At 48.4% G+C, this 22,704-nt stretch overlaps 1 protein-coding gene across 1 annotated transcript in view; it reads left to right on the forward strand.

Moving 5' to 3' along the window:
• ADCY2 (adenylate cyclase 2) overlaps positions 1 to 22,704 on the forward strand; it is a 398,563-nt gene that overhangs the window by 111,198 nt on the left and 264,661 nt on the right. Inside the window, exon 3 of the mRNA XM_062211805.1 lies at positions 4,646 to 4,807. Coding sequence (XP_062067789.1) covers positions 4,646 to 4,807 — 162 coding nt within the window. The remainder of the gene's footprint in view (positions 1 to 4,645; positions 4,808 to 22,704) is intronic.

Raw genomic sequence — 22,704 nt, forward strand, 5'->3', positions numbered from 1 at the left:
CAGGCACACAGCAGCCATAGGCTGCGTCCTACAGGAAGAAGTCAGGGCTTTTGACCATGGCTGTGAAGGAATGAGTCATCGAAGGTGACTCCCAATGGGCTCTGCCTGCTTTGTTGGAGATGGTGCCATGACAGGCAGAACCTCTTTATCCTGAAAGATCAGGCTTAAGAACACAAATGAATGCTCTCAGCTGGCTTGAAACTTGTGAATCCTGATGTTCAAGTAGGAGATCTGCAGGAACAGACGCAAGAGGCACACTTGAAGCAGTTTTATTGGAGTGCGCTAGGCCACTCCGAATCCCATACTGACCTGCTTTTGTGTACAGTCATGGCAGTCACATCAGTGGGGCTGTCTTCACCGTGTGGATAGAGAGGTGCGTGGAAGGGGGCTCTTATGTCCCCGTGGTGACACAGAAACCCATGAGATTTCATTTGACTTGTAGGAGCACTTTACCCACACGTTCTTTAGATGTGCCAGATCTATTTTAGGTTTACATATGGCCCTGTTTAAAGTTGCATTGGAAAAGCAAGTTTAACCACTCAGCTCTCCCAGGGGTTAGTAAGAGGGGAAATGAGACTCCCCCATCCCCACCTCCTACCATGGGACTTGACACCGAACTTTCTTCTTCCTGCCCTGTCTGGGGACCTTATCCTGGTACGACTGGCTGAGCCCGTGGAATGCACTTTTAACCCCCAAACTTGACATCACTCAGTTTGGTTAATTGTCCTTGAGAAAATACATCTTGCCATCAGAAAATAAATACCTCACTGCGGCTATTGTGTTCAGAGAACTAGGTCTATTCTGCATGTAATGATTTTGGAGCAGCCTTCCACAAACTTCTACCGCAAAGCTCAAAATGTTTGCAAAGTGCCTATTAATGGAAATGATGTTAGCACATTGAAGTGGCTCAAAATTAAGCTGTTCGAAAGTTGCAGTAATTTCAGAGAAATGCTAAAGATTTTTGCATTAGGAAACGATATGTCATTATAAGAGGGGATCGCTCTTGTAATTGATCAGTGATTCTGATACCTGAGAACATTCATTTAATAGCTCTTATAGGTTTTTGAATAAGTGCAATGTGTCAAAATAACAATTAGCTCTAATTGAAAGTAGTTCCTATAAATTAGGTGGCTATAGGGATTCCAAAATAAATGCAGTTTTTTTTTTTTCAGTAAGTCGTGACTATGCAACAGTTGTTTTTTCTTATCCTGAAGGAAACTGTTCTTAGAGCTGGTTGGTTCTCTGTAAGAGCCATGGGGAGTTCTGGGAAGGGCTGAGCCCCAGCACTCGGTCAGTACTGGGGCTAGTTATGAGTGGCTCTGAAAACAGGACCTTTGGTTCCAAGAACATCCTGTGCACTCTGTCCTTGCGCCAGCCTGCCCGTGCAGGTCACCGCTAACTCCACGAACCCCAGCCCACCCCCAGGCCCTCTTACTTTCTGCACTTTGCATTTTGATCCCAGACTATGAGAATTTGATGCCTTGGTTTCACATCTCTTGGTTTCACGTGGAGTGGGGGCCATGCCGGGTAACCATGCTCGACTGAAAAATATCTTCAGAGGCTTTATTTTTTAAAAAAAGGTGCAAGGAAAAAATATTTACCAGAAAAAAATATATTGCTATGGCAATCTGTTCACCCACATCTTTTGGCCTGAGGGCCCTTATAAATATAGAGTGAAGGGGAGGAGGCGGGGGCACGAAGCAGATGGTCCCCACCAACTCGGGCTTCCCTTAGCCCATTCGCAGTGGGTCTCTCCCTGGCTACCACTTGCAGGCATTGGCGAAGGTGATTCAGAGGCCCCTCTGTCTGCTTGAGGCGGGGCCAGGTGCCGCAGGGATACTCGAATGGTCACGTGACGATGGGCGTGCCTGAGTGGCTTTCGGCTGGCTCTGCAGCCCGTGAGAGCTGGGCTTCGTCCACCTGCCCTGCACCTGCAGAGCCTGCTGCGGCCTCCTCCCAGGAGCTCACACACAGTGTGCAGGAGCCCATGTTCTGTTGGAAGGCCCGAGGGAAGTGAGAGGGTGCATCCGCGTGTCTCTCGGCCGCGTCCCCTTTGTCGCCTGTGTGCTGCTTGCTGGTGACAGTTTCATAAGCACCGGAGGAGATGCCAGCTTTGACTGGTGCCCTGGAGACAGTGGAGGGGTTGCGGTGTGCTTGCAGGCTCCCGTGAGAGGGCGGGAGGGGAGCAGGCCTCCCTGACTGCCCTCTCCTTAGATCCACCTGGAGCAGAGCCCTGCACCCCCTCCTTGTCATGCTCTGACTTGTGTGGGGCAACTGGGGTGGCCTCTGTGTGCACTTCCAGCCGCGCTGGGTGCTGGACTTTTGTGTCGCTTTCCTGTAACGCAGGCTGGGCCATGAGGAGCCCTCTACCACGTGTTCTACTTCTCCGACCTCAGTCCCCAGCCCTCTGGATTTGCCCCGGTGGCATTTTTGATGTTTAGAGTCTGCTGCTTTTGTAGCAAACACGATCTGTTGGTTTACCTCCTAAACCACTTCCTTTTCCGTGGCAAACCTTGGTTTAAGCAGTGTTTGTAGGTTATTTTGATTGAGATGAAATTCATGTATCATACACGAGCCGTTTAAAGCCAAGAACAAAACAACATCTAGTTGGTTCTCAGTGTTGTGCAACAAGTGTTTCTCTCTGGTTGGAAAACCGTTTTCATCCGCCTTGAAGGGAACTCTGTCTCTTAAGCGATTCTTCATTCCCGCTTCCCACCATAGTGCCTGGCCACCGCTGATCGACCTCTGTCTCTCTGAATTCCCTTATTCTGCATATTTTATGGAAATGCAATCCTACAGGATGGAGTAGTTTTCACAAGCTCACTTCATAGCTAAAATGTTTTTGGAGACCCATCTCTGTTGTAGTGCGTGTCTGTGCTTTATTCCGGTTTGAGCTGAGTGACGTCCCATGGGAGGACCGTGTGCTGTTTGCCTTTCATCCCTTGACGGGCGTTTGGGTTTCCACCTGTGGGCTATAATGAAAAGGGATGTTAGGAACGTGTGCGTGTGTATGTGTGTGTGGTGTAGACTTGAGCACAGTCTTCCATTCTTTAGGAGAATAGAATTATGGGATCATATGGTTATTCTGTTTTTAACTTCCTGAAGAACTGCCCACAGTGGCTGAACCATCTGTAAGGTGTTCTATTTTGTATCTTACATCCTTGCTGTCAGGAACTCCCCCAGCCAACACCTGCCGACCCTTCCTCTCCTCCCACTTACCCTCTGATGGTTGACCTGAGCAATCCAGGGGTGCGTTCTCAAGGGCAGACACCCAACCCTGACGGTTCACAGCTGGCTTTGCCTCCATACTGTGCAATGTTCAGGTTCACCTGATGTCTGCAGTCGCTGGGAGGCTGAGACTAGAAATCCTGACACTCTGACAAGGATCCCTTCTTCTCCATCACAGTAAGCAGTCGTTTGTTGTAAACCAGCACAGTTGTTTGAATATGCAGTCAGGTGGTCCCCTGATGCTCATTCTGAAATGGGCACATCTCGTGTTGTCTTCCGCAGTCTTTCCTAGGAAGGAGAGAGGAGGCGCCTGGGAGCCAGGTGCTCTGTGAGCTCCACGTGGGAGCCAGGGTGCTCTGTGAGCTCCATGCCCTGGGAGCCAGGGTGCTCTGTGAGCTCCATGTGGGAGCCAGGGTGCTTTGTGAGCTCCATGCCCTGGGAGCCAGGGTGCTCCGTGAGCTCCATGCCCTGGGAGCCAGGGTGCTCCGTGAGCTCCATGCCCTGGGAGCCAGGGTGCTCCGTGAGCTCCATGCCCTGGGAGCCAGGGTGCTCCGTGAGCTCTATGCCCTGGGAGCCAGGGTGCTCTGTGAACTCCATGCCCTGGGAGCCAGGGTGCTCTGTGAGCTCCATGCCCTGGGAGCCAGGGTGCTCTGTGAGCTCCATGTGGGAGCCAGGGTGCTCTGTGAGCTCCATGTGGGAGCCAGGGTGCTCTGTGAGCTCCATGCCCTGGGAGCCAGGGTGCTCTGTGAGCTCCATGCCCTGGGAGCCAGGGTGCTCCGTGAGCTCCATGCCCTGGGAGCCAGGGTGCTCTGTGAACTCCATGCCCTGGGAGCCAGGGTGCTCTGTGAGCTCCATGCCCTGGGAGCCAGGGTGCTCTGTGAGCTCCATGTGGGAGCCAGGGTGCTCTGTGAGCTCCATGTGGGAGCCAGGGTGCTCTGTGAGCTCCATGCCCTGGGAGCCAGGGTGCTCTGTGAGCTCCATGCCCTGGGAGCCAGGGTGCTTCGTGAGCTCCATGCCCTGGGAGCCAGGGTGCTCTGTGAGCTCCATGTGGGAGCCAGGTGCTCTGTGAGCTCCACGTGGGAGCCAGGGTGCTCTGTGAGCTCCATGCCCTGGGAGCCAGGGTGCTCTGTGAGCTCCATGCCCTGGGAGCCAGGGTGCTCTGTGAGCTCCATGCCCTGGGAGCCAGGGTGCTCTGTGAGCTCCATGCCCTGGGAGCCAGGGTGCTCTGTGAGCTCCATGCCCTGGGAGCCAGGGTGCTCTGTGAGCTCCATGCCCTGGGAGCCAGGGTGCTCTGTGAGCTCCATGCCCTGGGAGCCAGGGTGCTCTGTGAGCTCCATGCCCTGGGAGCCAGGGTCCTCTGTGAGCTCCATGCCCTGGGAGCCAGGGTCCTCTGTGAACTCCATGTCTTCTCTTGCAGGTGTCCTTCTTCCTCTTCATCATCTTTGTGGTGTACACCATGCTGCCCTTCAACATGCGAGACGCCATCATCGCCAGCGTCCTCACCTCCTCTTCCCACACCATCGTGCTGAGCATCTGCCTGTCTGCATCGCCAGGGGCCAAGGAGCATCTGGTCTGGCAGGTGGGTGCCCCTCTGCGTCCATGGTGATGGCCTTTCACAGTGGCCAGGACCCTCCAGAGTGTGCCTACTGCCTGACCCTTGGGGATGCCTCCTTCTGGTTCTTGCTGCTGTCCCTGGGTGACACTCAGGAGGGGCCGGTCCCACTGGGGGTCAGCGTCACTTAGCCATCGTAGCAGTGGAAATTACGCTGTCGGAACTCAGTCTAAAATGGCAGCTCTGTGTTGTTGATTGCTGAACTGTAGGTTGATTCTGATAGGCAAAGGGTATTCTACCAGCCTTTATAATGTAGAACCCTTATCTTTAGGATGCAACAACTTATAGCATTAATTTCATATTTTTCTCCACCTCTCTGTACCTTGATATCCCAAACCTTCTCTTTAGAGGGGACAAAAACATTTCTTTATTTCTTAATCTTCTGGCAGGCCTGGGGACATTTAAAACCGTGTTCTTTAATGCTACCATCGCAGAGTTTGCCTCACTAATACATGGCATTTCTAAGAAGCCATTCTATGTAATTAGTTAAAGGCACTTAAAAAGCGATTTGATTTCCTGTTATGCACATCCATAAACATGAAGGTCAGCAACTCGGAGCTGTTCCCAACAGTGTCGTTTTTACTTCTGAAGAATACGTTTGCTGCTGCTCTTGGTGCGACAAATGCAGCCATGTAGAAAATGCAGGGGAGACGAGAGAGTTCCAGTCAGGAGCAGCCACGTGCGGTAGGAAGCGGCATTTGTGGAGGGTCTCCTGAGCCATGGCGGAGTCAGGAATGAGCTTCTCCTGTGCTCGTGTGGCATTTCATTTGGAAACTTGAGCTGGAGCGGGAGCTTCCTCTTGGGTCTGCAGTTCTCTCTCTCTGCTGAAAGCTTTCTAGGGATGTCTTTCTCAGGATTTATCCCCCAGTGCTCACAGCATCACACTTAGCGGGACTGACCAGAGACACCTGTGCCCATTAAGCTCCCTTTGTCCACAGAGTGGATAGGCAGTGGCTTTGTGCATCAGCCTGGTGTTTCCATTGGCTTCCTCACATCTTACTGAGGAGCGCCTGCTTCTCCCAGGACATAGGGAAAACCATGTTGTTTCTCTATGGATTGTGTTTGATGGAGAGCAGTCACCTACACTATCTGAGACATTGGGAGAGGCTGGCTAGTAACTGCAAACGAACCGGTGAAGGTGGAGGGTGTTATTTTTACTTCAAAATATTTGGTTGATAAGTAAAGATTTTATATATATAAATATTTAGGGTGATGAGTAACAATGTATTGGCCGGGTATTTGTATGAATTGTATAATGATCACAATCAAATTGATTGATCTATCCATCAGCACCCATGCTGCACGTCAGATTCCCCCCAACTTGTCCATCTTATCCCTGAAGCCTCGTACCCTCAGGCCAACATCGTCCTGTCTCCCCTCTGCCCAGCCCCCAGCAGCCACTGTTCTCCTCAAAGGAAGAACAACTGAACCATGGCTGAGAAGAAGTTGGAAAAAGGCTCTTTGCACACGAGATCAGCCTCCTATTTGGTTCCATTTGCTTCACTTCACAGCCGCCTCTGAGAACACTGATGGAACATTGCCCCTACCTCCATAAAATCAGCTCCCCTCCCTTGTCCTGTCTGAGCCATTAAGTTCCGTGTTTGTTGGTCAGGTTCAACTCAGAAGTAGGAGTGTTTCTTTAAATTTAAAAAAAATATATATATATATATATACATATATATATATATATATATATATATATATATATATATATATATATTTGAAGGCACAGTTACGGCAGGTGGGCTGGGAGAGAGCTGAGAGAGAGAAAAAGAGAGAGAGAAAGAAATCCATGTGCTGCTTCACTCCCCATACGGCCACAACAGCCAGAGCTGAGCCAGACTGAAGCCAGGAGCTTCTTGCAGGTCTCCCACATGGGTGCAGGGACCGAAGCCCTGGGGTCATCTTCTGCTGCTTTCCCTGGCACATTAGCAAGGAGGTGGATTAGAAGTGGAGAAGTTGGCCCGCGCCATGGCTCAATAGGCTAATCCTCCGCCTTGCGGCACCGGCACACCGGGTTCTAGTCCCGGTTGGGGCGCCGGATTCTGTCCCGGTTGCCCCTCTTCCAGGACAGCTCTCTGCTGTGGCCCAGGAGTGCAGAGGAGGATGGCCCAAGTGCTTGGGCCCTGCACCCCATGGGAGACCAGGGAAGCACCTGGCTCCTGGCTTCAGATCAGTGTGGTGCGCCGGGTGCAGCGCGCCGGCCGCGGCGGCCATTGGAGGGTGAACCCATGGTAAAGGAAGACCTTTCTCTCTGTCCTCTCTCTCACTGTCCACTCTGCCTGTCAAAAAAAAGAAGAAGAAGAAGAAGTGGAGAAGTCGAGACGTGAACCGGTGCCCATGTGGGATGACTATGTTGAAGGCAACGGTTCACCCGCTATACCATGGTGCCTTTGCCGTAGAAATAGACCTACAATCTGCCCAACTGGTTCAGAGCTGCGAGTTCCTGTGGGAACGCCATCCTCACAGGACAGCGGGACACTCAGCCATTCATGGCTCAGCACACCTCCTGGCCTGGGGGTCGAGGCACCCAGAACACCTCCCGTCGACATCTGTGTACCTCTCTGTGACGTCCCTCCATGAATACATAAAGTGTCTACTGGTGCAGCTGTCATAGGAGAAACTATCTGGGGAGGTGATTTTAATATTTGTAAGGATCGAATGGGTTCAGAAAACAAAGAAATTAATGCAAAAAGGGAAAGGTAAATGCTTTACAAAGAGCCTGGCACTGTCTAGGTCACCCAATACTGCACTGAATTAGGTTTTAGAATTATTTTTCTTATATTAATAAAAAGGTGCTGAGAAAGAAGGTACCTTAAATTTTTATTACTCAATTTCTATAACCAACAAAGAAATACACTTCTTATCTGCAGGCAGCCAGAAATAGGATAATTCTGGAATAGCAAAAAGAAAAAAAAGTCTTCACAACATTTCATAGAAGGATGAGAGGGGAAGGGTAGAAGAATATGAAGTCTGCTTCCCATCCCTTTGTAAGTAATTTCACGATGATTCCAAGAGCTGGGAGAGGTGGAGGCACCAGCAGACTGGAACAGGGAGCTTCAGAGGTAGACATCAAAGTGATAAAGACCAGGCCCTCCAGAACCTTGGGCCACCGCTGGAACTCCATCCTAAAAATGCCGCTGGTTTCAGACAGGGGGAAAACATCTTGTTGAATTATCTTTAGACACAGTGTATGCAAAGGTAGGATGCCACAGATTCCGTGGTTCTGTTGCTGCGGGTCCATTGTTTCACACAGCACAGTGGTAGAAGGTCCCGTTCTGATGTCACCTGCCTTGCAAAGCTTCACTGGGGGAGCGCCTGTAGCCCAGTTCTGCGCCAAGCGTGGTTTGTTTCAATGGGTTTTGTTAAGTGTTGGTGAAATTCAGGACAGTTACGGTGCTTACCTGTCAGAACAGCCTGATGTCTTGGGAGAGAACCTTCCCATGCTGCATGACAGAGCCCCTTGCTCTTAGGAAGTTCACTTTACCAGCTTTTGCCTGGAAGTGCAGTGCCATCCCAGGCCCCGCTGTGTCATCTGATTGAAGGGAATTTAGTTAACGGCTAAAAATTATGGATGATGTTCCCGTGCACGTTTTAAACCGACAGACTGCTCACTGATACATTTTGTGATTTTGAAACGATCACACTTACCAATAAGTGGCAGTTACACTACAGAGAGCTCTTGTTTTCCTAAGCCGTGTGCAGGTAAGTCGCCAGTCTGTCATCCCATCCTCTCTGGTGGATGGTTCCTACACAACCTAGTGCAGTTATCAATGCTGGGACAGGCTCACCCTCATCAGGTTCCCCCAGGTTCCCCAGGCACGTCCTTTATGACAAGGGGGCTGAGCTCAGAATCACACACTGTGATGGGTCTCCAGTCCCTTGGGTCTTCTTCAGTCTAGAACAATCCCCCACGTCTATCTTTGGTTCTCATACTTGCAACACTTCCAAGATCACAGTCCTTTGAGCAGTTTCTTTCAGCTTGAATTGGCCTGATGTTTCGTCCTGAGTGGATTCAGGCTCTGTGCCTTTGGCCGAGTCACAGGGTGACTGCACATTGGCTGTGTTCTCACGGAGCTCGCTCGGGGGTGCACAGCTTAGCATAGCTCGCCCTCGTGCTGGTGGTACTCATCTGTTTCTTGGCTCTGTCCCCTGGTATGTTCCACTTTGAGGTTACTTATTTCCTCTTCGTAATTAATGTATATTTTGTGGGATGGTACTTTGACACTGGGCATGCGTTCTGTTCTCCATGAGCCTCTAGTTTATGCCCTGTTTCTCTCTCTGTGCAGTGTCGCACATTGTGTTTTGTCTGATGGGCTGTACTTTTACCAGCACCATTTATACTGACCTGCACATTGTCGCAGGTTTGTCCCATGTCACTGCTTCAAGCTGGCTTCCGTGCCTTTTGGATATGCCCCCCTCCATCTTTTGAGTCTGTCCTTGCAGCCCACATTGTTTCAGGCCATCCTGATCCCCCTGCCCTAGTGCTAGGTCTGGCCCCTTGGCTCTCCTGTGTGAAGAATAGCATTTTGCGGCAAGATCGAGGCATTAGGTATTTCCATTGCCATTCAGGTGTCCCTGCACCGGGGCAACACCCTCTCAGGTCTATAGCCGCATTTAGTTTTATATATTTTTCTAAATGAAAAAACTGCATTTCCACAAATGTTTCCATTTCTAAACCACAATGGTTTTAATTTAAATTTCTTCTCTTTCCAACAGAAAAAAATTAGCTCCCAGCATTCTTTATTTTTATTTTATTTTTAATTGACAAAGAATAATTGTGTACAATTATGGGGTACAGTGTAATAATTAGATACATGTATACATTGTGGAAAATCAGATCCTGATTCTTGGTGCATTTCCGTATTTATCACCTCCTGGATGCACCCAGTCTCCTTCCTCTTCTGCCAATACTCCCCACCGACAGACGCCATCTCCGTGGGCTGCTGCTCCCTCTGACTCCCACGCCGTGCTGTCACCCTGAGCTTGTCCCCCTCCTCCTGCTCCAGCCTGACCCCTGCCCCTGGGAGGCTGCCCCTGCACGGGGACCCTCCTGGTGTTGTCGGAGCCTCTGCCTGTGCTTGGCTTTTCCCACTGTGGCTGCTTCTCATCCCTAGCTTTGGCCCCCTTGAATGAACACAGCTCCTCCTGTCCATGGTAGTGCAGTGGCTCCCTTGCTGGGCCTTGACTAATGGCTTAAGGATGTGGAATTATTCAGGAAAGAAGGAAAAGGACAGGGAGAGAGGGGGAGGAGATAAGACAAGGAAGAGAGACAGCTAGGATGACGTCGTCATCATCTGAGAGGCAAAGAGAGCTCCCTTCTGCTGTTTCACTCCCCAGATGCCCACAGTGGCTGGGGCATGGAGCCTGAGAATGCAGTCCAGTTCTGCCATGTGGGTGGCTGGCACCCAGGCACTCGAACTCAGCTGCTGCCTCCCAGGGTGCCATCAGCAGGAAGCTGGCGCTGGGAGCAAAAGCAGGACTTGAACCCAGACATTCTGTGTGGGATGCAGGCGTCATAGCCAGTGACTTGACCACGAGGCCGAGCACTTGCCCTGCGCTGACGCCCTTTGAATTAACATTCATCGGTGGGAGAGGAAGAGAGATTTTTCAGTTTCTTTCCGGGATTCACTTTGCGATGATCTCTTCAAATTTTTAAAATCATTCCTTTCTCTTTGTTATCCTAATTGGGTTTCATGTTTTTTCTTTTCTTTTCTTTTTCTTTCTTTCTTTCTTTTTTTTTTTTTTTTTTTGACAGAGTGGACAATGAGAGAGAGAGAGAGACAGAGAGAAAGGTCTTCCTTTTCCATTGGTTCACCCCGCAATGGCAGCTGTGGCTAGTGTGCTGTGGCCGGCGCACCGCGCTGATCCGAAGCCAGGAGCCAGGTGCTTCCCTGGTCTCCCATGCGGGTGCAGGGCCCAAGGACTTGGGCCATCCTCCACTGCACTCCCGGGCCACAGCAGAGAGCTGGACTGGAAGAGGAGCAACCGGGACAGAATCCAGCGCTCTGACCAGGACTAGAACCCGGTGTGCCGGCGCCACAGGTGGAGGATTAGCCTATTGAGCCATGGCGCCGGCCTCTATTTGGGTTTCAAAGGGACTTTTCGGGGCTGGCGCCGTGGCTCACTCGGTTATTCCTTTGTCTGCAGCACCAGCATCCCATATGGGCACTGCGTTCTAGTCCCGGCTGCTCCTCTCCCAGGCCAGCTCTCTGCTGTGGCCCGGGAGGGCAGTGGAGGATGGCCCAAGTGCTTGGGCCCTGCATCCGCATGGGAGACCAGGAGAAGCACCTGGCTCCTGGCTTCGGATCGGCATAGCTCCTACCCTGGAGGCCATCTGGGGGGTGAACCAATGGAAGGAAGACCTTTCTCTCTGTCTCTCTGTCACTGTCTAACCCTATCTGTCAAATGAGGGGAAAAAAAGGAACTTTTATGAAATCCATGGTTTTGAAGGGATTCTGGGATCCTTTAGTAGTGAAGAGAAGAGAAGAAACTGTGTATAAAGACCGGGATACGTAAATAGGTCTCCATTGCCGTGGAAGAACGTGTCTGATGCTGTTTCTGTGTCAGTGAGGTGTAAGCACAGAAGCCCCTAGCAGTTCGTGACTAACACATCGCGCTCCTCAAGGCAGGCCGGCGTGTGTTTGAAAGTTCCGTGAAAGCGGCAAGGCCTCCTTTTCGCTTCTCAGCACAGGAAGGCAGAGAGGGACTGGGACGAGTCAGCGTCTGCCCTGACCCGGGCCTGGGGAGGCTGCAGTGACTGGGAGGAGACTGGAGGCAGGACTGGGCTTTCCAGCCAGGCCCGTGGATCCAGTCAGCAGCCTTGGGCCAGCCTGAAGACTGTGCTTGTGTGGTGCTTTGGTCCTCTTACACGTATGAGAGTCCTTCCAATAACTGCTGGAGATTGCATTTTTAAAAAGACATGCTTATTTCAGCACAAAAACATCAAAACCTTGCATTAGCTGGGTGTTTAAAAAGTTCATGGAAAATGTATATTATAAAAAAACCTTCATGGATTTCAGAATTTTTTGCTCCAAAGTCAAGTTATGTGTTTTTTGTTTTTTTAAGATTTATTTATTTATTTGAAAGGCAGAGGCAGAGAGAGGAAGTGAGGTCTTCCATCCACTGGTTCACTTTCCAAATATCTGCAATGGCTGGGATTGGTCCAAGCTGAAGCCAGAATCCAAGAACTTCCTCTGGGTCTCCCACGTGGGTGGTGAGGGCTCAAGAACTTGGACCATCTTTTGCTTTTCCTGGACGCATTGGTTGGAAGCTGGACCAGAAGTGGAGAAGCAGGACTTGAATTGGCCCTCCTATATGGGATGCCGGTGTTGCAAGTAGCAGCTTTATCCACTGTGCCACGATGCTAGCCCCTCAACTTACGTTTTAATTCCATCAGCTTTTTTCTTTTTTATTTGACAGATAGAGTTAGACAGTGAGAGAGAGAGAGAGAGACAGAGAGAAAGGTCTTCCTTCCATTGGTTCACCCCCCAAATGGCCACTACGGCCGGCACTGCACCAATCCAAAGCCAGAGCCAAGTGCTTCCTCCTGGTCTCCCATGTGGGTGCAGGGGCCCAAGGACCTGGGCCATCCTCCACTGCCCTCCCGGACAACAGCAGAGAGCTGGACTGGAAGAGGAGCAGCTGGGACTAGAACTAGCGCCCACATGGGATGCCAGTGCCGCAGGCGGAGGATTAACCTAGTGAGCCATGGCACTGGCCCCTCCATCAGGTTTTGAAGCCCCTTCAGCATCTTGCCTGCTCTCCATTTCCTTAACGTGTGCAGGTCTGTACCACTGTTGCTTGTTACACTGAACCAACCTCAAAGACTTCCTAAATCTTTGTCATTATGTATCATTGCATTTTGTATTTGAAACTTTTCTTACATTTTATCTTGTTGGTATTCATAGCGCATTCTGAACTTTCATTTTGTGTTTTTATTTTCCTGTTAGGGAAGGAATTTGAATATAGATTTACTTAGGTAAGTCAATTATATGAGAATCCATATTTATTAAAGAAGATAAGCTAATGGGGGGCTTATTGATTTTCCAGAAGGACTGTTTATATGTTAGAGAAATTTTATAGGAGTTTTCTGCACTGTAGGTGCTTTAATATATTTTAAATTGTGATACAATTGGAAAGATTTTATTGCACCTAATGCAGCCTATTGTCTGTGGCAAATGTGTAATCAATAATAATGTGGATTTGTTACATAACTGATTCTTCTTAAGTCTAATTCAGGAAGTGGGTATTGGAGTCTGGAATTAAATTGCATTTAGGATCTAATCTGAGAAGCTCAAAGGAAAAACAGCAGGTTACCAGCTGTCCAGTTCGGGCTGTGGAGGAGACTAATTGCTAAGAATTTGGATCTCTGTTCCTACGGTTTTGTCTCCAAAGGAGCACAGGGTATTACTGTTTTTCCACAAGAAAAATACCTAAGAGGGACTGTGCCACTGCCTTTCTGTGAGGCAGGAGTTATTGATTGTGTATAATCCATAGCCCATTTTAGCAAGCTCTTGTTCACCTGTTCTAACAGCGGTATAGTCTGTTAAGAATGAGGGTAAGGGTGGAGAGGAAACAAAAATAGGGAAATGCCTACTGTGACGAAATCCTAAAGCAAACCTAAATGCACTGCACACTGCTGCTCTCCCTTCTGCTCCCTGGTGCCTCCCCCACCACATCCCACACACTCCCTACTTCCAACGGCAGGCACGGTGCCGCTCTGCCCTACCTGGAGAGTTTGGGTAGAGCACGTGAACACTGATGACGACAATGACACAATCAAGACACCAGATCACGTTAAAACGTGCTAGCAATTTCTAGAACGAAATGAGAAGGTTAGAGACACAGAGCTGTGATGGTGGAATGAAATATCTGCTCTTTCCAGCATCTGTGCAGCTGTCCTGGGGAGGGAGGCAGCCTAGGGACAGAGGTACTGGGAGATTTGACCCGAGGAGCATGAAAAGTGGGGGCTGTCTGTCCCTATCCTCTTGATCCCATCATCTGTACTCTGTTCTTTCAAAGCAGCAGAAGCATGTCAGATAGGATACTCTATACTGATGTCATGCTGGCTCCTGGCACCTCTACCTGTGAGATTTCACTCCACCTCTTGGTGGGGAATCTCCTCTTCCTTCCAACATGTGCATCTCTGGTCTGTGACGCACAGATATCCTGGGCTCCGCTCATCCCACATGCTTATTCTGGAAGGGAGCTGTTAGTTTGAGGGAGACACAGATTTCAAAGCCTGGTTGCACCAAGAGTATTTGTTCTTTGAAGTCCTGGAAGACGATCAGCATTCTCCCTGGGGAGTCACCGAGGCAAGACTCCTCCCTGTATGTGGGGCACAGCTTGGAGAATCTACTAAGTGTGTGAGCTAGAGAGGGTTGTATGTCTGCAGCTTGAGCAGGAACGTTGCTCTGGTTCTAAAGGATTCTCTTTCAAGAGGAGGGGGAAGCCTAAGGAGCTGGTGCAGTAGGGAAAGGTTTTGCACATCATCGCTGGGAGGGGTTCCAAGGAGAGCAGCTGGGGCCTCTGCTTCTGACCCAGATTCCTGCTTTGTGCTGGAAGGCAGCAGATTTTGGCCAAAGTACTTGGCTCCTGGCTTCAACCTGGCCCAGCACCAGCTTCTGTGGGTGTTGTGGGAGTGACCCAATAGACATAAAATCTGTGTGTATGTGTGTGTGTGTGTGTCCCTCTCTCCTTCATGCTACCTTTCAAATAAATAAAGCATAAAAAAGAATAAGTGCTGCGTGGAGTCAGGTGCCTAGTGAGCACTCAGAAACCTCAGGTATCAAGAGGTGCTGCCGCCTGGGCCACCAGTGGTGGTCTGGCTATTTGTGCAGAGAGCAGCAAGCTGGGCAGCCTAGGAAGAGAGGAGTGGGTGCCCTCTCTGCTGGCTTCTGCAGCAGTCATCACAGCATGGATAATGCGCGTCATTTCTACCTCTCTCGGGAGGCGCGAGAGCCTTATGGCCAGGCTCCGGATTCATCATTTTTGATCCCACCCCCGACATCTCGTGAATGTCTTGATGTGGAGGGCCTGTGAGTTGCGAACAGAGCGAGCATTTTGGCAGCAGGCAGGATCTGCGTTTAGATCTCTGTCCTGCTTTACAGCTGTGTGTGTAGACAAGACCAGAGCCTTCCAAGGGAAGCTGGCTGCTCTGATGCTGGGTCAGCAGCTGGCTTTCCACCCTCGGTCCCTTCAGGGACTTCCGGGAGAGACATGGCAGCCCACGCGTGCCTCTTAGAAAGTGGCAGACTGAGTTGGGGGTATAAATTCCCTCCAGTGGAGCCCGGCATGGGACACAGCAGAGAGGCCATTGCAGCGCCACAGAGCCCGTGATGTTGTCTGGAGTGTGGTTCTGCGGCAGCTTCTCCCTCTGCCCAGACCTGCTTCCCTTCCTCTCTCCCTCCCCTGGGGCTCTGTCCTAAGGACATTCCCTCATAGACGCTTTCAGAATGTGCTTCCTGGAGGACCAGAACTGCGTGAGGTTGCTCTTGTTCTGCAGTTCACCTGGTTTTCTAATCTGGAAAATGGCAACCCAGATGGCCAGCTGCCCTGTGTGGTTGCTGTCCTTAGTGTTGGCAGATAAGGTGCCGTGTGTGAAGAACCTGCCGTCAAGCTGGGCTCATTGAATAGTGAACAGTGGCACCCGTATTTTACTAACTTTTAATATGATTTTATGGAAGCTAAGAAAAATGGAATGTGGAAATACTTTGGGGACTATGGTTATGATCAATGTCTGGGTGATCCATGGAGTTGAGAAGGGTAGGAGTTACATTGCACCTGCGTAAGGCCCTCAGAGCCTTGGTCTGGTTCTGCTTGACTGCATTGCAGTGCACTCTCCCTAGGTCCAAGACAGTGCAATTCATCCCAGTGAGGTCCTACTAGCCCATATCCTACACGCAGAATTAGGGAATTCTAATCGCTGATGGTCTGAGCTCCCCTGGGGTAACAGAACAGCTGTGTTTGCAAACTCTTGAGACACTGATCTCTGAATTAACCCCTTGGTGGGAATGTGAGAAAGGGGAATAGCACAAGAGTATTCATTTATAGGGCCTCTTACCAGCCAGAAAGCTTAGATTCTCATGCACTTTGTCTGGAATTTCTTGTTCCTTGGAGAAGCCCACTTCTGCTGCTCAGCTAAACGGGGAGTTCCCCTCCTTCCCTCCCCCTGACCAGCCTCCTGATAGCTTGATAAGATGGATCTGCCCATCCTGGGCCTCAGTTTTGTGGTCCTGGTGACATGTACCTCCGACTTCTACCTCTGAATCTCTCCTACCACCCAAGCTGACGTTCACTATTGGCTGCTGTAATAAATTTCTGCATATTGAGGTGCTGAAAACAGCCAAAATGTTTAAATTCCAACACTGTTATCTTATAGAAACCAAAACCAAGGCAGGACAATCTCACTGTGACATTGCTAATTCCGTCTGTAAAGACCTTTATTCCAAAAACAAAATATCACACAGTGGGGTTTCTAGTGGACGTCACCTTTGGAGAACGCACTGCAGACACAGCACTCAGAACTGCACTGTGGTCCACCTCCCCCCCCCCCCTCCCCGCCATGGGTTGTTTTCGGATGGCTCCATGTGTTCTCCAAGACCAGTGTGTCTAGGAGTTCCCCTCTTTTGCCTGTTCAGGCACCACTAAGCTCTATGGTATGCAACATATGAAGATACCTTCTTGTAAGATATTTATGGTAATATAGGACAACAAAGCAAAACTAGAAGGATTCAGAGTAAAGAAACATATGGGAATGTCAGCCTGTTTAAGTAAAACTATCATCCTTAGAGTAATAAGCAAAACAAATTCTCACCAGATGGTTATGCATAGGTAAGGCAACTAAATATTTGCCCTTGACTGTGTTGATGTGTTCATGGTAAAGGATGAATAGATAGATGGAAAGATAGACAGACATACGGGATGGGTAGATGGGTGGATGGGTGGATGCCTGGATGGATGGATGGAAGACTGGATGGATGGATGGAAGACTGGATGGATGGATGGATGGATGGAAGGAAAGAAAGAAGAGAAGGAGGGAGGGAGGAGGTTTTTAGTAAATAGACTTCTTTTAAACACTTGTAAATTGTCTCATTGTGTGCAGTAGGTTTTCATTTGATCTGTTAGGTTTTTCCACGTATATAATGCCATCGTTTTCTTCACCTTTATAATTTCTAAAACCCCTTATTATTTATAATTGCATTTACTGGTACCTTCAGGAAAACAAAAATAATATCAAAGTGTTGGTAGTAGACACATTGCCTTTTCATTTATGATGTTTTATTTATTTCTGATGTTTTCCCTTTAAGCCATATGTCAGCTTTGTGGCTAAATAAAAGAAATTTTATAATTTGAAGGAAGTAAACATTAATTCTAGTCTAAATTTTTTTATTCTTTCTTTAAAAAGGGCAAACCTTGAACTACTTTCAAAAGACTTTTTATCACCCATGGACATGATTGTACGGCTTCTCTGCTTTTGTGATGTGGAATTATTATTGAATTTCTAAAATAATCCTCAGTAGATTATGCCGCATTTTTCTCTAATTTGATACTTGATTCTTATTACCAGTAATTTATAAAGTATTTTTGCATATGTCTTGATGATAGAATAAAAACTTGAGTGGCTCTGGCCAAACACCAGGGATGGTTCTCCATGCTCTACACATTAATTCTGAGGCTAGGTTAGATACTGTTTTTTATTTTCCTGTGAAAATACTTGTATTTGAATTTGCCTTCTCAAATAGCATTTGTTTGACACAAAGATATTTTCTTGTGTGTAGAATCTCTTTCATTCAAGTTTCCGTTGTAGTTCTGAAGGGTGAGTGATCACCTCTGGTTTCAAATCTTTCTTATTTGTGTTTACTTTTCCATGGTTAATTTCTTATTTTTGGAATTTCTCTTTTCTCTTTTAAGCATCTAGTTTGTATTTTATATCAGTTTTTTATTCATATTTTGGTTTTGATTTGTTATGTATTCATGTATTCTTGTATTATATGCTCGATACATCTTTTTATCATTTATTGTTTAAATAATGAAGACTATGAATTTTCCTCTGAAAACAGCTTTAGCTCTATGCCTCAGAGGTGCTCATTACCATTATTTCCTATATATTTTGCTAATTTGGTTTAATTCCTTTCTTGACATGGAGACATTTTCATCTCTGTTGTTTTATTTTCAGGCAATAGGAGATTTTTTCTTTTTCTTATTAATTTTAGCTTTATTGCAATGAGATTAGGGATTGTCTCTGTTCTCACTACATGTCTATGTACTCTCTTCATATTAACTGCATGTGCACTATTCTAATCACTCTCATCGTTAGCACTAGAACTTGCTGGGAACTCACCATGGCTGAGTCACTGGTGAGTAATGCTCATTTAGCCCTGGTGTTTCTGCATAGCCAGTGGCGGTGCTGATTTTGAGATCTGTCACACCATGGAGGTGAGCTGCTTCTAGCAAATGAGCTGTTCTGATGTACAGCTGACTGCAGGGCCACACCCGTTAGCATTCCTACAATTGTGAACTACTTGACTACTTCACACCTCTGAGCAGGTCTCACTCTCTGGTCAGGTACCCCCCCCGCCCCCCCCCACACACACTTCCTTCTAATCTCTTTGGCCTCCTCTCAGGGTGTCCTTTTAGTGTCTTTTCTCAGCTTCTGCCACACCTGCCGCAGGCCATGATCACTTTTTTTTTTTTTTTAAGATTTATTTGAAAATCAGAGTTATACGGAGAGAGGAGAGGCAGAAAGAGAGAGAGAGAGAGAGAGAGAGAGAGAGAGAGAGAGAGAGAGAGAGAGAGAGAGAGGTCTTCTATCTGCTGGTTCACTCCCCAGTTGGCCGCAACGGCTGGAGCGGTGCCGATCCGAAGCCATGAGCCAGGAGCTTTTTCCGGGTCTCCCACGTGGGTGCAGGGACCCGGACTTGGGCCATCTTCTACTGCTTTCCCAGCCCATAGCAGAGAGCTGGATTGGAAATGGAGCAGCCAGGACTCGAACTGGTGCCCACGTGGGATGCCAGCACCACAGGCGACGGCTCTACCCACCACGCCATAGCGCTGGCCCCTCTTAGTTCTTTCTCAGAATGAGATTTAAAGAACTTTGTGCGTCTTGATTAAAAGCTAGGTATATTACAGAAATTTTCCCTGGTGTTATAGTCATTCTTATAGGGAATCTTACAAATTATTCTGAACTTATTTTTGGACTAATTTAAGATTCTCATTTCTTAAAACATCCAAAAAGTAAAAATATGTCCATGTCTTTGCAGGCTTTTGGATGATTATGTAATTTGAAGATCATTCAGACAGCCTCCAGCTCTGGGACTCAATACAGTTTGTCTTAAGAATTAGTCAACTCAGTGCCTCTATCTCATTCCCCCAGAGCATTGCAAAACACAGCACAGCCCATTATCTCCTGTCCATGTGTCTCTCCATCTGTCACTCTCTGGATGGCTCCACCATTCAGGTTTCCCAGCCTTGAGGTGGAGACCTACCTCGTCCCCTCCTGCACACCACTCACTCCTGCACCCCTCCCGTCTGGACACGTTCCTGTCCATTGTGCATTTCCTGCTCTCTCCTGGGCCACTGTCCTACTTTCTCTCCTGCTGGCCTTGCCCTGAGCCAGGGGATGTACCTTGCTGCCTGGAGAGCTGTAGAAGCCCCACCCCACCCTCACAGAGGGCGACCCAGGTGGCTGTTTAAACCCCGCGGGTGCCTTTTAATACTGCAGGGCTTCGTTTTCCCTGCAGCACAGAGTAATCCAGCTCTTCTGGGAGGGTGTGCAAGGCCCTGGATTCGTTCACAGCTTTGCCCTGAGCTACTTGCAGGGACTTGCAGGTCTCTGACCGCACTTCCCTGGCCCTCATCTTCCTGCCATCACACCTGTGCTGCCCTCTGTCTGGAACACCCACCTTTGGTCCTCAGTGTCTGGGAGCCTGACCTTGGAGCCCCCGTTGGAGCCGTTGGCACTGCCACACGCTGCTCTCACCTGGGTAACCTGAACTCTATTCCCTGACTCCAGGAGCTCCTGGAGAGTTGAGCTTTGCCTTTGATCGTAGATGCTGCTTAATGGACCTAGAGAAAGCCTCTTTGTGTAATGTGTGACATTGCAAACCTCACCCTAGAGAGCCGGGAAAGCTCACTTGCTTTCTGTATGAGCATAGAAAAGATACTAAATTCTTCTGTGAAGTACATTTTGCTGATTCTGCCAGACCTAAAAGACGTTTTCTGCCTTTTCCAAGATAACATGGTGTGTAACGGAAAGAACTTTTATTTTGCAGTTGGAAAAACTTGAGCTTGTGTCTCAGTTCTGCATGAATTGGTTGTATGAATTTTAGCAAGTGATTTAGCTTCTCTGACCATCTGTTTACTTGCCTGTAATAGAGGACCAATAATGGAATTGGACTGAGGATTAGGGATTGGGCGTATGCAAGTCCTAGCTGAACACTAGGCTCCTGTTAACAGCCCAACAAAATGCAGCCCTTTCATAGTTTATGGCTTTCTTGGGCCTCTCCCCTTCTGGCTGGTTTGTTGTTGTTTTTAGTAGCATACTGATTATCAGCTTTCAGTTAGGAGAAAACTTCTACATGGGATGTTTAAATTGGCAGAAGCCATGACTCTGATTAAGCTATTCCTTAGTGGTTTTAGAATAGTTAATAGGGGAGATATAGAAACCTTCATGGAAATAGTTAATAGGGGAGATACAGAAACCTTCATGGAAAAGAAAGTTAATACGTACCAACGTGTTGAATGTCTAAAACTGTAGAGAGAATCATTATTTGTGAAAGATGAGCTTAAAATGTAGTTGGACTGGTTTCCAAATCAAATTGATTGAAAAAAAATTTGAACTGCCAAATTCTTTTTACAAAATAGGTAACAATTTTGATAAATCTGGGTCTTATAAAGTTAAATACAGGCCGGCGCTGTGGCTCACTTGGTTAATCCTCCGTCTGCGGCACCGGCATCCCATATGGGCACTGGGTTCTGTCCCGGTTGCTCCTCTTCCAGTCCAGCTCTCTGCTGTGGCCCAGGAGGGCGGTGGAGGATGGCCCAAGTGCTTGGACCTCTACACCTGTGTGGGAGACTAGGCGAGGCACCTGGCTCCTGGCTTTGGATTGGCACAGCACCAGCCGTGGCGGCCATTTGGAGAGTGAACCAATGGAAGGAAGTCCTTTCTCTCTGTCTCTCTCTCTCACTGTATATAACTCTACCTGTTAAATAAATACAAAAAAAAAAAAAGTTAAATACAAACGTGTTAAATGTATGTCCATTCATCCATCCATCCTGTGAACAACTGCCATCCCCCAGTACTTTTCTAAGGGTACCAAAGGAATATGATTTAATAAGATAAAAAACCTCAAGCAACTTAGCATCTGCTAAATGACACTGACATCAGAAACGTGGATTAGTGACAGTTTACAAGCACTGATTATTTCCTTTGTGGCAGCCTTTTCATTCAGTAGTTCGCCATAGTCAAGACACTCGTACTCTTCAAGATTCTGCATTTAGAATGCAGAGACCATAAAGTGTTGGTGGGTCTACCAGTCGCTCGGCTGTGAGGCTGTCAATGGGGCTTTTGGGTGAGACCATGAACCCCAGGGAGCCTTGTGGTATGTTTTAGAGCCGGGACTCAGTCTTCCACTGGGAAGGTGCAGAGAGTCAGTGTTTTCAGGGTCTGGGCCGTCTGGTCTTGGTGGCTACCCTCAACTCTGTGGACGAACACATAGGCAGTGATGGTGGCTGTGTTTCAAGAAAACGTTATTGACCAAAACAGGCCATGGCCAGACCTGGCCCGAGCCCTCTTCTAGATTGACTACTGAGCTTATTTTTGCTCCAACTACTTATAACATATCGCCCCACGAAGTACTAAAATGCCTGTTGTCAGAATTCTGTAATTAAATACACTTAATTTTTTTTCAACAACTTAGAACACACTACTATCAAAGCAACTCTTTCCCTCGGAAATGCAGTTCCTCCTCTTTGTTCTCTGAGTCTGGATTAAGCTCCTGCATGTTAGATCCTTAGCAGTAAGAGGTTGGATTTATTTAAGGCACATCAACACCTCCGCTCTTGGAGCAGGTGTGGGTTTCGACCCCTTCCACATCTCTGACTTCTGCAGTGTCCTGAAGGTACCTGAGCATCCTTGGATGGGTTTGAAGCAGACACTGAATTTCAAGCATCCGTGCTGCGATTTTCTCGCTTGCAGAATGCTGCCAAACTTTCCCCAAAGAGAGTCTGAAGGAACAGAGTGCAAATATTCCAGGATGCGTCGGTTGGCATCCCTCCCAGCTCCTGTCCTGGCTGGGGTCTCTGGTTTTCAGAGACAGATGGCTATTGTCAAAATCAGACTGCCCTATATTTTGCAAGAGGACTGCAGGTTCACAGTGCTTCTCCTGTGTTCCTCCCTCTGCTTCCCTGTGTCTGATGTCATCCAAATCCAGAGCTGGGCTGAGGGAGCATCAGAGCCTTAGCGAGGAGGAAGGCACCCAGCGATTTGTGTCTTTCACTCGGGGCCGTCAGAGCAGTCTGCTTCTTCAGCTGATGGCTGTCATTCCCTTTGCTAGAATGTTCCCTGAATGCTGTGTTACCCAAACAGTTGCCTGGCTATCGTCAACCTTCTGGACCAGTGGGCACGACACCGTCCCGGAGGCGTCAGTTACGGGGGAGCCTTTTCCATTTGCATCTGCTTTCTTTTCTCCTTTTGTGAAACAACCAGGTGATTCTTAAGCGGTTTTGGTTTTCGACACGGCTCATGAAATCTTAAAAGGCCCTTGAAATATTTTGTTTAGAACGTCTAAAACTGTAGCCTTCAGAGTTTTCATGGTCTGCCCAAAGCTGGCATCTAAAAATAAAACCTAGGCTGACTGGCA

Source organism: Lepus europaeus, chromosome 15 (assembly GCF_033115175.1).
Source record: "Lepus europaeus isolate LE1 chromosome 15, mLepTim1.pri, whole genome shotgun sequence".
Lineage (NCBI taxonomy): Eukaryota > Metazoa > Chordata > Mammalia > Lagomorpha > Leporidae > Lepus > Lepus europaeus.